The sequence below is a fragment of the Ptiloglossa arizonensis genome, chromosome 1 (genome assembly GCF_051014685.1).
Source record: "Ptiloglossa arizonensis isolate GNS036 chromosome 1, iyPtiAriz1_principal, whole genome shotgun sequence".
Taxonomy (NCBI): domain Eukaryota; kingdom Metazoa; phylum Arthropoda; class Insecta; order Hymenoptera; family Colletidae; genus Ptiloglossa; species Ptiloglossa arizonensis.
The window spans coordinates 19,503,785-19,520,351 of NC_135048.1; the positions used below are offsets into that span (position 1 = coordinate 19,503,785).

Genomic DNA, 16,567 nt, shown 5'->3' on the forward strand with positions numbered 1-16,567 from the left:
AAATGATGCCTTGCGTTAAATGTAACAAAAATAAAAATTAGGAAAACTAAGCTCAAATAAAAATTGATTACTTTGCGATTAATTTATTTATTGTTTTTATAAAATAGTATCATTCGATATACGATATACGATATACAATTTAAGTAAGTAAAGAACACATTACAATTTCAATATTACAATTTATTATTGACATTTATATTTAATATTCCTTAATATGTCAATATCTCATTCTCTATTTACGAATCGTAAAGGAATTCTTCAAAAAGGACATAACATGTTTTAGAAAACTTATATTTTATCAAAGTTTTTAAATTAATTCATCAATATGTTTATGATTAAAAGAAATCGTATTCGTCCAATCATCGTGGTTTCTTTTTCGGGTTTCTAGGTCACCTACATCACCTTTTAAAATTATTATGTCTAGCGGTACCTGAAACGTTCTCGATTACCGATGTAAAGTTATTTTGGAAATATGAATTTAACAAATAATAAAATAAAACCTATTTTATTGATTTTTGTCAAAACATTTTCAAAGTTGTTGAAGCACACATGTTTGTTAATCATTTAATACTTGCATTAAATGTTTTAAAAGAGTAAGTCTTGTTACGTTGTGTTTGGTGAAAAATTAAAAAAGAAATAAAAATGCAATATTTTGTATTGTAAAAAGTTTAAATTTCATCCTAAGATAAATTAATATAAAGATTTAAATTTGAAAGATTGTTATATTCGACAAAATATTTGATTTATATGATACACTTTAATTTATTTTCTTAATAATCTAAATAAAAACATTCTTTTATGCATAAAAGCTTAAGCTTCGAAATTTATTTCTTGTTTACATAAGAAAATACGAAACACATCCATGAAACGGTTTTTACAATTACTTTTTATACTTACTTTAATATTTATGCAATAAATTATACCATTAGTAATATTATATTTATTAACTAATTTCAACATAACGATACATAACATAATTAGTTATAATTAGTTTTGAATTTGAAGATATAAAAATTAAAATAAAGATAACGACAAACAGTTTAAAGTATTTTAATAATAAGATACATTTTTCGTCAATAAATACTTAATTTTTTATGTTAATAAGTTGAACTTGATGTTATCAATTTTGTTATATGTATGAACATATTTGCTAAAAATATTTTAAATAACACTAATATGTTAATTTATACATATTAATTTCATTAAATACTGTACATTGATAAATTGATCAATGTAATCAAACATTATTTTTAATGAATAATATTTATCAAACAAATTTATAACTAAATAAATAAAATAGACAACTGTGTACAAGAAAATAAGAAATAACTTTTCTATTTAAAAATCAAGAAACACATTTTTAAGCATGACAATTAATAATACGATTGCACAATTATAAATTAATATAAAGTAATTACTTTATGAATTAAATATATACAATTCTTTAAATAATGTGATTACCTTTCTTCGTAACAGAAAACTCTATGCTATTATTTATTGTAAATATCACTTAAAATATACTACTCAAAGATAAATATATAAAGTGGAAGAAGAAGGTAAGAATCGTTTGGATGAAACGGAGCATACAAAATTATTCGAGTGTTCCTCGAAAATGCTTGTACAATCGTAAAAGTACTGACACAATGTCCCCGTTGTAATATACATATATATAGGGATGCTTCTGAAGAAAGCGCCTCAGTTCTTTGGAGAACGTCTTTAGGTGAGCACCGACGATTTGATGTCACGAAATATATACCTTTTTGGTGTGTTTTCCAGTATCTTGTATTAATACCTCAGTATCAAAAAATTTTTCTAAAAAAAGTTTAAGAAATACTTTATTGCATATTTTTGGAAAAGTGATTTGTCAATATATATAGAAAACTTGGATTTTACAATAGTAAATTCTAATTAATATTTAAATACAATCGTGAATTGTTATTGTACAAAAAATATAATGACTTAAAAATAAAATAAATCTTAATTATGTTAAATAAACTCATACTAAAAATAACAATATATTAAATAGTTGAGCAAAATAAAATGTAAAGGAGAAATTATAAACACAAAATGATCGTTTTTAAAAAATGAGATTTTACTGATACCAATTATTACTTATAAATACAAATTTTTTAAATCATTGACATTTTTTAGATCATACTGAACAGATTTATATATACTTATATAAAATGATATTAATTAAAAATATATAAGCATAAAAATATAATTATGATTATAATTATACATAACTAATATACATTATACTTGTAACCTAAATTGGAAGAATAAATATATATAAAATAATAAAGTAATATACATATTTTTAGATTTTATAAAAAATAATAATTAAGAAAAATGTTGCGGTTCATTATACTTGGGACACTTATTGCTTTATCAATGGCACAGTTCCAATCCACTGGGAGAATTTTGGAACCACCAGTTCCTGCCCTTTGTGCACAAAGTAAGTAATATATTTATATAAATAAGTTTCATAGGTGTACTTTGATTATATTCGTAAAAATATATCTAGAAAAGTAATTTTATTTAACTACATATTACAATAAATTCAAAATACAGCATGCTTCTTTTTTAAACTTAGAAATTAATTATTTACATTTACATAATGAACAAAATTTTTTAATATCTTCATAATTTAAAACACTCTTAATAATTTAATCAGTATTTCACAAAGAACATTATTTATATATCGTATAAATCAGTATTAGTGCCACAACATTTACAAGGTAAATTTAATTTTATATCTTTTTTATTCTATTGTATAACCATAAGACTAATTCAAGTACATTGGTTATAAAAAAAAATAAGAATAGAAATAAGTTCAAGTGAGATATAGAAACTAAAATTTTTTAAAATATACGAGAATGCATTAAATTAAATAACAGTTTATATATTTATTTACATAAAATAAAAATAGACAAAATAAATTTTTATATGTTAAAAACATAAATTCTATTTTATTATTATCATATTGGGCGATTTATAGAAGGCATTATTAATACCTTTATTAAACCTTTAATTTTCTCAGAAACTAACATGGATAACAGCAATGTTTTTATATATATTATGGTAGATTAATATTTGTTTTTTATTCATCATACTTTTCATACTTTTTTGTGAAGGTCATTGATAAGAACAAATTATTACAACTTTTTTCAAAACACTAGTACAAAAAATATTCTTTGATAAAGTAATACTAATGTGATTTGAACAAGATATTACTTCATTATATATAATTCAAAATACATATTTATTTTTTAATAACAAAGTTCAGAATAAATATACAGTATATTTCACATTTTCTATTTTCCGATCTTATACCTTTAAATTTCTTTCTTTAAAGTTTGTTTAAATATCTAGATAATGGTTAAAAATTTAATAACCAAGAAATGCATGAAAAAAGAATTTACGAAGCTTACTCATTTGTAACTGTACAAATATTAATAATTGTCCTACATGATATTAAAAGAAAAATTGGTAAACATTTTGCAATACGTTCAGAACAATTAATAATGTTATTTCCTATCTATAGAATATTTGATTGAATACATTTTATTATTGCTTTTAAATTTAAAAAATACCAATTGTGAAAGGTACTCTTCAAACGCTGTTAAACTAGCAATACCTTACCTATCACAAAAATCACGGGGCAATAGATGTATGCATGTTCAGATGTAAATACGTATGTACATATGAAAACAAAATTTTGTCACTATCCTAAATAGCTTGGAGAAAACGCATTACCTTAGCGGGGACACTGTATATGCTATATAAATTGTGACAAACTTTCTTCTTCTTTCTTTCTTTGAGAAAGTTGTTTGTATAATTAACATACATCGTACGAAGCCAATGTTGAAGCCGTGACTGTAATATCTAAAATTACAAGTGACCCTAAATTAGTAACTTTCACTTTGAAAGAGATAGAATCTTTGTCACGATCGAAAGTAAAATATAAATGATAGAGAATTTTAAATATTAAAAGATTTTGGCGGAAATGATAATAATTTACTATTGTCGAAAATGAAAATTGCAATATATTATTTGAAAACTAATATCGTCATATAACTTTATAAACGGGATTTATACAAATTTTCGGTAAAAGATAAAGAAAAAAACAAATACTAGGAGAAAATTCTACATATAATTAAATTTATTTTATTCTCCATGATAAGAAGTAAATTTTCAATATTCATATAAGTAATTTCATAAATGTTAACATGTATACTGGAAATAGATGAGTATCCATAACATCCCTACTCAAATAAACATAGCTACCTCTTAAACGATCTACCGCTTATCACTATTCAAAAACGTAAATTAAACAATGCTTCGTAACTTTTAATAGATGTGAAATGATTAAAACAAATGATTTACATTTAAATAGTTTTTCGTATTATTTTAAAATATAATTAAAATGTTTAATAATGTTAATGTGATGAAGTGAATAATTATCAACTTTTATTTTTCATGATGAAATTTTAATTGTGAAACTAAAGAGTTGCAGTAATACATAATATTTTTATGACATAATAAAATTTGTGCAGTTATTAACAACATTTTTCACTACAAAGTGTAAGAACAATGAAATAGCTTATAAAATATTATTTTTCAATTGTGCATTCTATAGTAACTATAAAAACATTTACCGGCAGTAAATGCCGGTCTTATTTGTTTGAAACATTTCAAAATTACTTAAGCATTTAACATTTATAATGAATTAATTTGCAAAGTTTTTTAAATAATATTTTTTAAATAATATTAAAGAATTACAAACTTCAAAATTTATAAGTTGAAATTAATGTTTTAGGAATTATTCACGAACGCTTTAATGGTAAAGGTTACTATTACTCGTGGGCTGATCCAAGAACAAATGGTCAAGAAATTGATTGGTTAGCAGGAAGAAACTTTTGTAGACAAAGATGTATGGATCTTGTGTCATTAGAAACTTCTGCAGAAAATGAATTCATCAAAAGTCGCATTGTTCAAAGTATTAAAATATTTCATAATTTCTATATTTTAAAAACACAAAATTGAAGTATGGACAAATAATAATTGTTATTTTTAGATAAGGTAAAATATATTTGGACATCTGGTCGTCTTTGTGATTTCAAAGGTTGTGATAGACCTGATCTTCAGCCCCTTCATATTAATGGTTGGTTTTGGACTGCTGAATTACAGAAACTTGCATCAACTAATGATCGATCTCAGAATGATTGGTCTGAAAGTGGCGGGTAAATTTAATTTAATTTATTTTGTAATAATTATATTGAATAAAATGCTAAAAAATATAAGCTAATGATTATATTACATAAAATCTTGATATTATTTAAAATAAAAAATTAAAAGTAATATCTTTTTCAGTATTGGAAAACCTCAACCAGATAATCGCGAAGCCATTCAACAAGGGGGTGCTCCAGAAAATTGTTTAGCTGTACTTAATCAATTTTATAATGATGGAGTAAACTGGCATGATGTTGCTTGTCATCATAAAAAACCATGGGTGTGCGAGGATAATGACTCCCTACTAAAATATGTTCACTTTACCAATCCAAATATCCGCATCTAATATATATATATATATATATATATATATTATTATTTGTAAATACAAGTTGTGTATATATATACACACGCGCGCGCGTACACACCCACACATACATAAAGTAGCTATAATAATTTAATTACAATTTGAATAATCTTATTTGAAAAATAAATACAACATTTTTTGTTACAACCTTTTACATATTTTACATAGATAATTCACAGTTACAACATTAAAACTAATAGTTTTATAAATCATTTTGTGTCGTAAAATCAATTAAATGTTTTTATTTCTATAAATATTAGGCTTTTACTTACATCTTTGTAGAAGTATATTTATTTTTTAAGTAATACATTTCAGGAAATTGACTGAGTACTTAAAACTAATATGTCCAAACATGTTTCATTAAGTAATATAGAACATTTGTTTTAGAACAAATGTATTCCTTCATCTCTCCATTTCTCCTTTGCTGAACTTGATGTGTGTGATATATACAGGTATAAAAGTTGTCAAGTCCTTTCAAATTTCAGAACTTGAATAACCAAAGTTTTTCATATTTTCTTAAAGACAATTATTCATACCTTAGCTATCTCTACACAAGTATTACTATTACTCTTACTATTTTAGTATATTTGAAGACTATAATATTTATATTATAATGATATTTTTATATTTTTAAGAATATCTTTATTTGTGCTAATTTACAATTTATATACTGTCAATGATAATAAATATCTTATTTATATGCCTTTCTCTAAATTTTGTTGTTTATCTTTATAATATATGAAAACTCATTCTTTTTCAACTTTTGTTTTGTATTTATATTGAAATATTATTATGTTACAATAAATGACAAAGAAATACAAGTCTTTCTTCATTTATTATAATAATTATCATCTGTAGTATTACTATAATATTATTTATTATATTATCACAAGTACAAAGGGACAACAATGTAAAATGTATAATGTATATATTACAATACATAATTATAAATCTTTTCCTTACATAGGAATTATTATTAATTTTGTAGTAGTATCAATAGTATATACTTACAAAAACTTTCAATACACTATTTACTTTTTACCTTCCACCATTATGATATGATAACCAAATTTTGTTTTAACTGGTGGATCTGTATAAATTGGAGAATTGAGAGAAGAAACAGGTAATGCAAATGCAGCCTCTTGAAATGGACCAACCATTGATCCTCTTATCATCCAGCCAAGATCACCCTTAAATAATCATTAAATCAATTCAATTTTAAATAAAATTATATTATATTTTAACTACATTTACCCCAGATCGTGCTTTATCTTCACTATATGTAGCAGCAATTTCATTAAACTTCTGTCCAGCTTTTAATTTCTCCATAGCTTCCAAAATCTTTGATTGCTTTTCGCATAATATATGTCTAACCTTTATAATCAAATAATAAAAAAAAAAATGAAAAAGAAGATAATATAAATAATAGTATATATATAATATATATTTTTACATACTTTTACTGCATTTCCTCCTTTTTTTTCGTCTTTTCCGCTGTTGCTTTCCAAGTGTTTAGATTTATTTGTCTTTGACGTATTTTGATTTTTTTTTGGAGGCATGTTTCAGATTTAGATTAATGCTATAATACTAAATTGGACAATTGATTTAATTCATATAATACAAATACTATTATTATTTTATATGATTTATTCTTTTAAAAAATATTTTGTAAAGTGAAAACTAAAAGCATACAAACCAAGAAGTGACGAAGTGGATTAGAATTATTACTATACTTCGTCTAACGAGAGCTTGAAGGTGCAAAATAAAATCATGTGACTTTAGGCAAAACCAAATCTAAAGGTTGCATCCTGAGTGGATACAACTACAATAAACTTTATACAAATTATAATTTGTGTCTAATAATAAGAGAAAAGTGGGTCGAAGAAACACACAGATTCTAAGGCTGTTTCAATCTACTGTGTGTCAAACTATATCAGATACACTCCCGGCCAGTATCATCACAGCACATGGAGTCTGCTACAGTCACATGGTTTATTTAGCACCTTTATATTCTCTCTAGGCAAAGTATAGTTACTACGAAGTATATATAGTTTGTATAGAAAGCATTTATCCTCCAGCAGTCACCAGTTACATCTAGTGATTTTATTTTTAAATTATATACTCTCATACGTAACCTTAAAATCCCCAGTGGCGCCACAAGCATGCGTTTACGTAGTATACATTACTTAGTATACTTTTCCAAACAATTGTAATGAGATAAATGTGTGCTTTTATTCAGTTATGACATAATGGATATATGGCAGTAATTGTTTCTTAAGAATCTAACGTTGTTGTCGATAAATGTAGTAGGATAGACGGAAATTTTAAGAATTCTCCGTACGTGTATCAAAAAGTAGTTCATATTTTTCTTGTCTAAAGGAACATGTCCGCTATCTTGTTTGGCGTCCGTACCAATTTTTTATTTACTACATATCGCAGTGTAAGTGTGAGATGATGCGATTAGATCTACAATATTTGTGACAATGTACTGTGTCGCGATACGTATTCTCAGATTTTATGTGTGAATAATGACGGAGCCGGAACTATGCCGGCTCTGTGCCGAGACCAAAGAAAATTGTATTGGAATTTATGATGCTGAAGGACAAAAATTAGCTATAGAAGCCAAAATAGCTAAGTGTTTGCAGATTCAGGTAAAAACACATTTGTTTTTTATAATTTACTTTTAACATACTAAATTTGATTATGTTCAATAATTATAGTCATAATCATATGTTAAAAATGTCCTTTTATCATTTTTATTAATTATATTATGATTTCTTTTCAATTTTAAATAAATTAGTGGTGTTAGTATTTATTATTGATTTATTTGTGAATATATACAAACGTTATATTTATAATGTCTAAATTGAAAATCTTTTTGCAGGTATTAATAACTGATGGATTACCACTTACAGTTTGTATAGACTGTTGTATACTATTAAATCAGTGCAATGAATTTTTTGAAAAAACTAATCAAGCACAAACATCTCTAAGGCAATTACTCATAGATCCTAAATCTGAACCACAATCATTAGAAACAAATATAAATTATATTCAAAAGACAGTTGCATTTCCAAAAGAGGAAGAAGTTGCAGAAGGAATTGTTGAGTGTCATTTAACAAATAACTACATTCATGAATCTAATATTCCATGTAATTACTTTGTTGAAGAAAATAAGAATAGCAATCATCAAAAATATGAACCTAAGGAATCCCAAGATATTGTGAAACAAAAAAAGTGTAAAATTCAAATGAAGAAAACACCACTTAAACAAACGAGAAAAAGATTAAAACGAAAAAATCAAAATCAAAAAATGGAAGATTCAAACATGTATATAAATTCTGATTTAGAAAAAGAACATAATAATATGAATGTAAAAACTAATGTTAAAATTCCAGATAATTATATGACAGGTAAAAATATAACTGTGATTAATTTAAAATCTAATACATAATTAATGTCATGATTACACCAATTTTTACATTAGAAACTATAGTACATTGAATTGAAGATTATTACAATTTATAAAAATTATTTTTTTTACTATACATATTATTTTCAAAAAACTAAAACATATTTCTTTAAAGGAGCACTTAAATTTGCTTCTGAATATATAAGGTACCCTGCATCTAGAATAAGTTGTATGCCTTTTTGTTTAGAAATAAAAAATAATGGTAAAGTAAAAAGTTGAATGCCGCCATGGTCTAATTTTCCACGATGTTGTTTTTCCTACAGATGCAATGATGCAGCTACAAAGTAAATACATTTTCTTGTAATGGAAGTGTATTTTTTTAATTTTTTTTTTTTAATAAATTATTTTTTTGGAGGTTTTACATGTAAAAACGTTAGGATAAGATCTTGGAAAAATGGATTTTTCACCAAATTATTCCAAATTCTTTAATAAAGCATATGCTTTAATAAAAGAGACGTTCAAATGTTCCACTATTGCATAACATTCATTTAACAAGTTTATTTTTAACACATTTATGATAGTATCAGATTTGTTATATTTTAATATCTGATGCACAACATGAGAAATTGGGCAGTAGATGTTTGTACCAGTATAAACAATTGATGTGTGCTTCTGTATTGGTTGCAAATACTTAATAAATTGCATAGAATATAACAGAATATGTACTAGTGATTATATCCATTAGTGGATCATACTGTCATAAATGTGTTAAGTATCATGAAAGGAGAAATTTCAGAGGAGACAAAAAATCAGATAATGTGGTTACTAAGATGTTGGATTATGTATACTAAACCTTTTCTAATACAGGTTTGACTTGTAATTCATATTGATTTATATATATATGTGTATTATGCTAGTTCATTGTTTTGTTGATAGTGTTTCAAATTCATCCACTTTTGTAAAATATAAGCAGCAAGATTAGGTAATAATATGAATTCTTAAAAGATTCAATATCTGTCACCACTTAATGTTTTATTATATTACACATAAATGCTGAATCTCACTGATTGTTCGTATTTCTTTTAACAAGGGGAAGCCACAATCAGGACGAGCGCTTTTTGAATAGGACTGGCTCAAAATGTAAGTGACAATGAGTATAAACAAGTCCTAGAATATTAGCCACTAATGGCCAGTCATTTTTATAAATATTGAATTGGAAATATTCTTTTGAAAATGTTGGAAATGTTAAAGCCCTGTTTGACATAGCATACAAAATGACGAAAAATAAAAAACAGAAAACAAATATATATACAGGATGTCCCATTTAAGTTAACATAATGAAATATCTTATAGGTAACTAACTTTAAAAAAAAGGTGAAACATGTCTTTCTTGATTTTGAGAAGGGATTCATATGGCATTATTAGTTTTTTAATGCATTGGCGCTTACGAGGTCATTTCAAAGTCAATTTGTTTTTTTAATTTATGAACCTATATTTTTTATTTTACACCTTTTCATTATCTAATCGAGCTCATGTTTTACAAATTTTAATTATTTTTTTATGTATTGGAATGCTTCTAAGTGAGACTAAAGAGATTTTTACAAAGTAAAAAATAAAGAATCGCCCTAATATATATATATTTTATTTTTTTCTCTTATGTAAATATTTACATACAACAGATAGACAAAAGTGCTTTAAGCAATATTTTTTTTCTGTAAGTGAAAATCTAAAAGAAATATAAATATCGACTTTGTTTTTCTAATCAGAATGTTATGCTTTTTAATGACTTTCTAAAAAAGTGTTTCAAGATGCCTAATACCGTAGGTTATACTCTACATTTTAGAATACCTTACTAGATATGTAAGAAAACATATAATTCCACTTAAAAAAATAAAATTTATCTTTGTATTTTCTTTACACTTCTACCTACAAAAAACTACTAACATCAGACTATACCCTTAATGAAACTAAGCAAAACTAATACCAAGTATTTCTGTTTATTATCAAAATGAAAGAAGTTAAGTAATTCACTTTGTATACAAAGTATTAGAAGAAAAATGGGACAAATCAAAACATGCAAATTTCTTATGTGAAGAGAAGTTGAGAAGTCCTTTGTCATTTTGCAATCTGAGACTTCAATTTTGAAATATAAACAGGTAAAATTAACTGATGTGATTTTGGATACGCATTATTTATATTTCAATCATCTAATCGCACGGCTACATGTTATGCATTCAGCACCAAAAACATATGTCTATAACGTTTGCATGCGTAGAACCTTTAACTACTTATATCTCGACAAGAAATAGTCAGAATACAAAATGATAAAGAACTTCTCAATTTCTCTTTACATAAGCAATGTGTCAGTTAGTCCCATTTTTTAAAACACCCTGTATATGCATAAAGTCTTCATCATAGAATTTATAGTTTGGGATACACAAGTCTCAATTGTCACGTCAATTGTGAACCATATACATTCCAACGAAGATAAGAAGACAAATATTTAATACCTTTATCTGAAAAATGACTGGCCATTTATACTTCATTACTAACAAGAAAAGTTCAGTAACTTGAAAATTCAAAAAAATTTGTAACTTTACAGAAATGTAGTTCAAATGACTAAAAATGAAACAATTTTTTAAATCTGCTGAAGATCGGTCTTTGGAGCAGAAACAATCCCTCAAAGAAATTGTGGAGTTTTATATTATCATGAATATTTCCAAAGCGATAAAAGATACGTGAAAAATATTAAATCCAAAGTTACATTATTTGTTGTATTCTACAAATGTCGAGCGGAATGGGGATAAATTTCAAAAAACAATTTTACCGTCATATTGTAGAATGGGAAAAACCATGAAACGTGAGATTTAACTTTTTCCCCCTATCTTTTACCATTTTGGAAATATTTATGACAACGTGAAAGTCCATAATTTCTTTGAGGGATTGTTTTCACCCCAAGGGCTGTTCTTCAGCAGATTTGGAAAATCGTTTCATTTTTAATGTCATTTGAACTACATTTTTGTAAAATTTCAAATTTTTTTTAATTTTTTAGTTGCCGAACTTTCCTTGTAATATAAATTGTTTGTGATAGATGGTGTTTTACATTCCAAAATGTTTACAGTCAATATTTATCATGGTGGAACATTAAATATCTCCTTCAGTAAAGCACGTGCTTTAATAAGAAACTTGTAATATCAGCTTGTCCCATGGTTTTGGATTATATGTATACTTGGTATACATGCATATATGCATAGTAAATAGGATTTCAATATATTTGAATAAAGTTTCGACTTTTTACAGTACTTTAGCAGAGAATTAAAATAATTTTATCTTTGAATATAATGTGTACAGACTTAAAATATATATTATGTTAAATAATAGTAAAATTATTTAGAGTATAACATTTTCAATACAGGTACAGATTCAGATTTAGAAATCATAGAAGCACATACAACAGATACATTAAAATTTGGACATAAAAGAGGAGAAAATTTAGATAGATATCCTTGGCTTTGCACAGATTGTAATGATAAATTACCAAGTTTAGAAGGATTAGAAGAGCATCATGAAACTGTTCACAGTCAACAAGCAAAATACATGTGTGTATTATGCTGTAAAGTTTATGATAAATATTATGGTTTTCTTACGCATGTCAAACGACATAAAAATAAGGCAAAGTTCAGGTAAATATAATTTTTTTACGGATAAACTTGAATTACTTATTATTTTATATAGCATTTTAATAATACATTTTCATACATAATATATACGCGCACGCACACACGTATACGCATGTATGTATGTATATGTATGTATATGTATATGTATATATATACTTAGTTGCGAAGATTGTGGGAAATCATTTGTACATAAAAAAGTATTAGATTCTCACAAAGCAATTCATAGTGAAGAACGGCCTCATGTATGTCAAACTTGTGGAAAAGCATTTAGGCAACAAAGTGCTTTATATATCCATAGTCGATGCCACTTACCAGATACAATGAAGAATAGATTTCCCTGTGATCAGTGTGACAAAAGGTATAATATTATATATATTTCATATTTTAATATTTCTATTTAGTTTAAACTATACATATTTTTTTAATAAGTATTGAAGCAAAAACGTTATTTTTTAATTTCATAGTTAAATTTGATTTAAAAAAAAATTTTTGTTACATTAACCATATATTCAAATAATAGAAAGAGTTTTCCAGATTTTCTACAAAACCAAATTTGGTCACACATAAACGCATCCATTCTGGTGTTAGAAATTTTACGTGTGATCAATGTGGCAAAAGTTTTATTCAGAAAGGAAATTTAGAAGCTCATTTTTTAACTCATTCTGCAGATAAACCATACAACTGCACTCAATGTTCAAAAGCGTATGTTTATACAAAAATAATATAATCCATATTTTATGTATGCCCATATTAAAATGGAGAATATAATTTGTAGCTTTAAAACGCCATTGCAATTAAAAAAACATGAAACAGTTCATACTGGAGCTAAACCACATCAGTGTGCTGTATGTGGAAGAACTTTTAGAGAGAAAGGTACATTGAGGGAGCATCATAGAATACACACTGGTGCAATGCCATTTACATGCGAATTTTGTGGTAAATGTTTCCGCTTTAAAGGAATATTAACTGTAAGTTACTTAAATAATTTGTATTATATTGTGCAAACAATGACTAATGTAATATAGTTCTAATTAAGTTCAATTTTAGACACATAGGCGACAACATACTGGCGAACGTCCATATAGTTGTCTAGAATGTCAACATCATTTTACAAATTGGCCAAACTATAATAAACATATGAAACGCAGACATGGAATTAATACATCACATACAAAACATTTATCACAATCTCAACAATCAGAATCACAACAACAATTACATCAACATCAACAACAATCAGAACAACCACAAACAATCCAGTCAAATACTTCAGAAGATCCTCTTTCTATATCTCATACAGAATCGTCAACGGTCCAAGTAAGAAATTATTATCTTTTTTAATATTATACTCTACAATAGGTGTCTAATTAAAATCACTGGAATTACATATTTCTGTAATTTATATTTTTATGTTAAAGTATAGCTTTTTAAATACCTACATTAATAGTCGATTCTTAAAAATGCTTGGAAGCAAAATATATATAAAAACTTGGTTGGTATGTATTTCAAACACTAATTTAGATTTTATACTCATATATAGAAATAATTTATATTAAGAATAATCTGGTGTTTCTGATTGGACACCTTGTATAGTTACAATTTTCAGCTGAAATTCATTATTTTATACATGATTATGTATCTGTTTATATTATATTTTTCATGTTTCAAATGTTTGCAGGTAATACAAACTGTGTCACATACGTCTACAACTCAACCAATTGTTGTACAAACTATTCCAACTACTGCAATTCAAAATTTTCAACCTGATGTGTCCAGTACCATACAAGATTCTGTGTTTCGAGAAAGAAATGCAACATACTTTAATGCAATGCCAGCAACTTTGCAAAATTTTTTACCACCCAATTTACCATATAACTTTTATAACATTTCCAATGTTACATACAGGGAATGATTTCCTTCAATATAGATAAGATAAAATTGTGTTATACAAATCAATTTAAGCAAATATATACAATATTGCTTAAGTGACAAATATGCAAAAATTTTAATGTTTATGATTTTGTTATCATAGCAGAAAATTTGGTAGAAACAAAATGAAACAATAACTTTAATCACTTAAGCTGTTTAAATAATTTACTTTCAGCAATAAAATTTACAGTGCATTTAAAGATAACATTATATAGTAAAAATGATTTACTTGTAGATAAATGTACAAAAGAATTTTGAAGATCACTTTCGTTTTTTTAATAGATATTACATTTTTACCCTATTATCTATTAGTTATTAAAGCGTATTCAATAAACGGTAATAATAATTCATAAATGTAATATAACGCATTCCTGTAGAAAGAATGCTCTCTTGGAATCTGATAGAAAATACAATTTTAGTAAAAAATTCTTAGTTTTCAATTAACATATAATAGCATACAAAAATTTTCAAATAGTTATATTTTTTGCTCTGCTTTGAAAAGGGTAAATTAAAATAAATTTTAAATAATATAGAATATAAGTATGATAAAATTGAAAGACAAAATACGGTAAAAAATATTTTTTTTAATTTGTGAAAGTATGTGTGAACAATATGTACAGTATATGAAATTGCAATTGCAAAAGATAGTAGGATAAATTTAAAATGGTTTAAGTTATTTCTTTTGCTTAAACTCGATAGCTTATCAATATCAGTGATCAGTATCAGTGCAAATTGACGTTATGAATATGCTAAGAACATACAAGATTTATATTAACTATTTCAATTTCTGTTCTAACTACTTTAACACTTATATAACAAGTTAGAACATTAAATGTAAATACATATGTATTTAAAAAATGATGGATTATTCTTGTATTTACAAATGTAAATAAGTTTTTAAACAATTCTATTAATCATTTTATCAAATTGAGGGCTATATGTTATTTTTATGCAAAAAGCATAAGAACAAAATATCAACACCTTGTATTATCTTAATAATTAAATTACATTTGTAATTTGTACTAATTTTTGCAATCTGTTGTCCAAATGAAATACTGTTTAGAAATTTTGTTATACGACTGTGTGTTTCAAAATGCTTCTTTAAAAAGTTATTACAAAAACTTCTTTACTTTATTTTTCACGTAGTATAATTAAATCTAGCACTTTGAATAATTTATTTATTTACATTCTGTTTGTTAATTGAAATTACTTAGTAAATAATAAATCAAATTACATTATACATGAAATAATTGATGATACACAAAATATTTTAGCAGTAACATTTTAAAAAATAGAATTCTTTTGTTTAATTCTAACCAAATTTTCTTTTGTTTAAAATTCGGATGTATGATGTACAAAAATTAAAATATTTCAGAAATTATTAAAACTACGAAGATAGCTTTTGCATCTTTAATGAATCATTTTTTATCTTTATTCATATTAAAAATAAATTACTGGGTAACGTATAATCATTGAAGCAAGTCACGGGAATAATAGAAATGTTTAAAAAGCACATTTGTAATGAAATTGGTAGTTGTCATATGCATTTACATTGACAATTTTTATGTCACAGGTATTGAGGAACAGAAGTTTTATAACTAGAGGTTTGCGAGAACCAGAAAATATCAGAAACCCGATAGTTGGGGCAAGTTGGGTACCCGAAAATTTTAAGAACCCGGCTACCATTTCTCGAACTACTCTACAGTGTTGTATAGCAGCCTACAAAATATGTAAATACACAGTCACACGTTTGTTTATATGACACTCTTGAAAAGAATTTACATAGACAACATTCTTTCAATTCTTCTGCCAGTTTTCGCGAAGTTGTTGGAAACACGAATTCTAAGAATTGTGTGACCTGATGTAAACAAACGAGTGCCTCTATGCTTAATACTTGAACATCGTGTACGCTGAGCAATATCACTTAGAAATCGCGACTCTTTC

At 25.5% G+C, this 16,567-nt stretch overlaps 3 protein-coding genes across 5 annotated transcripts; 2 read left to right on the forward strand and 1 right to left on the reverse strand.

The window, feature by feature from the left end:
* The first annotated feature begins 1,714 nt into the window (after positions 1–1,714).
* On the forward strand, positions 1,715–5,581 carry LOC143144650 (L-selectin). The gene is made up of 5 exons (XM_076307286.1): positions 1,715–1,763; positions 2,325–2,458; positions 4,823–5,002; positions 5,081–5,246; positions 5,377–5,581. Exons 2-5 carry the CDS (start codon positions 2,353–2,355, stop codon positions 5,579–5,581), a joined length of 657 nt encoding a protein of 218 aa, XP_076163401.1. The 5' UTR covers positions 1,715–1,763; positions 2,325–2,352.
* Positions 5,582–6,436: 855 nt separating this feature from the next.
* On the reverse strand, positions 6,437–7,568 carry LOC143144658 (peptidyl-prolyl cis-trans isomerase NIMA-interacting 4). Its single transcript, XM_076307300.1, has 4 exons — positions 7,299–7,568; positions 7,060–7,189; positions 6,857–6,976; positions 6,437–6,792 (listed from the first exon to the last, which is right to left on the reverse strand). Exons 2-4 carry the CDS (start codon positions 7,159–7,161, stop codon positions 6,634–6,636), a joined length of 381 nt encoding a protein of 126 aa, XP_076163415.1. The 5' UTR covers positions 7,162–7,189; positions 7,299–7,568; the 3' UTR covers positions 6,437–6,633.
* Positions 7,569–7,771: 203 nt separating this feature from the next.
* Positions 7,772–14,818, forward strand: LOC143144552 (uncharacterized). 3 transcript variants are annotated; one of them, XM_076307091.1, is made up of 9 exons: positions 7,772–8,042; positions 8,115–8,253; positions 8,487–9,015; positions 12,430–12,697; positions 12,855–13,052; positions 13,229–13,396; positions 13,470–13,662; positions 13,742–14,011; positions 14,373–14,818. In XM_076307091.1, exons 2-9 carry the CDS (start codon positions 8,131–8,133, stop codon positions 14,604–14,606), a joined length of 1,983 nt encoding a protein of 660 aa, XP_076163206.1. In that variant the 5' UTR covers positions 7,772–8,042; positions 8,115–8,130; the 3' UTR covers positions 14,607–14,818. The 3 variants fall into 3 exon arrangements, with proteins under 3 accessions (XP_076163206.1, XP_076163210.1, XP_076163197.1); XM_076307095.1 differs by having other exon boundaries at positions 7,772–8,253; positions 12,921–13,052; XM_076307082.1 differs by having other exon boundaries at positions 7,773–8,253.
* The last annotated feature ends 1,749 nt before the right edge of the window (positions 14,819–16,567 follow it).

Coding starts and splice junctions, on each gene's coding strand:
- LOC143144658 (XM_076307300.1), bottom strand. CDS start 7,161: ATGCCTCCAAAAAAAAATCAAAATACGTCAAAGACAAATAAATCTAAA. Junction 6,977..7,059: donor AAGGAGGAAATGCAGTAAAA/GTATGTAAAAAT, acceptor TTGATTATAAAG/GTTAGACATATATTATGCGA. Junction 6,793..6,856: donor AAGATAAAGCACGATCTGGG/GTAAATGTAGTT, acceptor TGATTATTTAAG/GGTGATCTTGGCTGGATGAT.
- LOC143144552 (XM_076307091.1), top strand. CDS start 8,131: ATGACGGAGCCGGAACTATGCCGGCTCTGTGCCGAGACCAAAGAAAAT. Junction 12,698..12,854: donor AAAAATAAGGCAAAGTTCAG/GTAAATATAATT, acceptor ATATATACTTAG/TTGCGAAGATTGTGGGAAAT. Junction 13,663..13,741: donor GCTTTAAAGGAATATTAACT/GTAAGTTACTTA, acceptor GTTCAATTTTAG/ACACATAGGCGACAACATAC.
- LOC143144650 (XM_076307286.1), top strand. CDS start 2,353: ATGTTGCGGTTCATTATACTTGGGACACTTATTGCTTTATCAATGGCA. Junction 2,459..4,822: donor TCCTGCCCTTTGTGCACAAA/GTAAGTAATATA, acceptor TTAATGTTTTAG/GAATTATTCACGAACGCTTT. Junction 5,003..5,080: donor CAAAAGTCGCATTGTTCAAA/GTATTAAAATAT, acceptor TGTTATTTTTAG/ATAAGGTAAAATATATTTGG.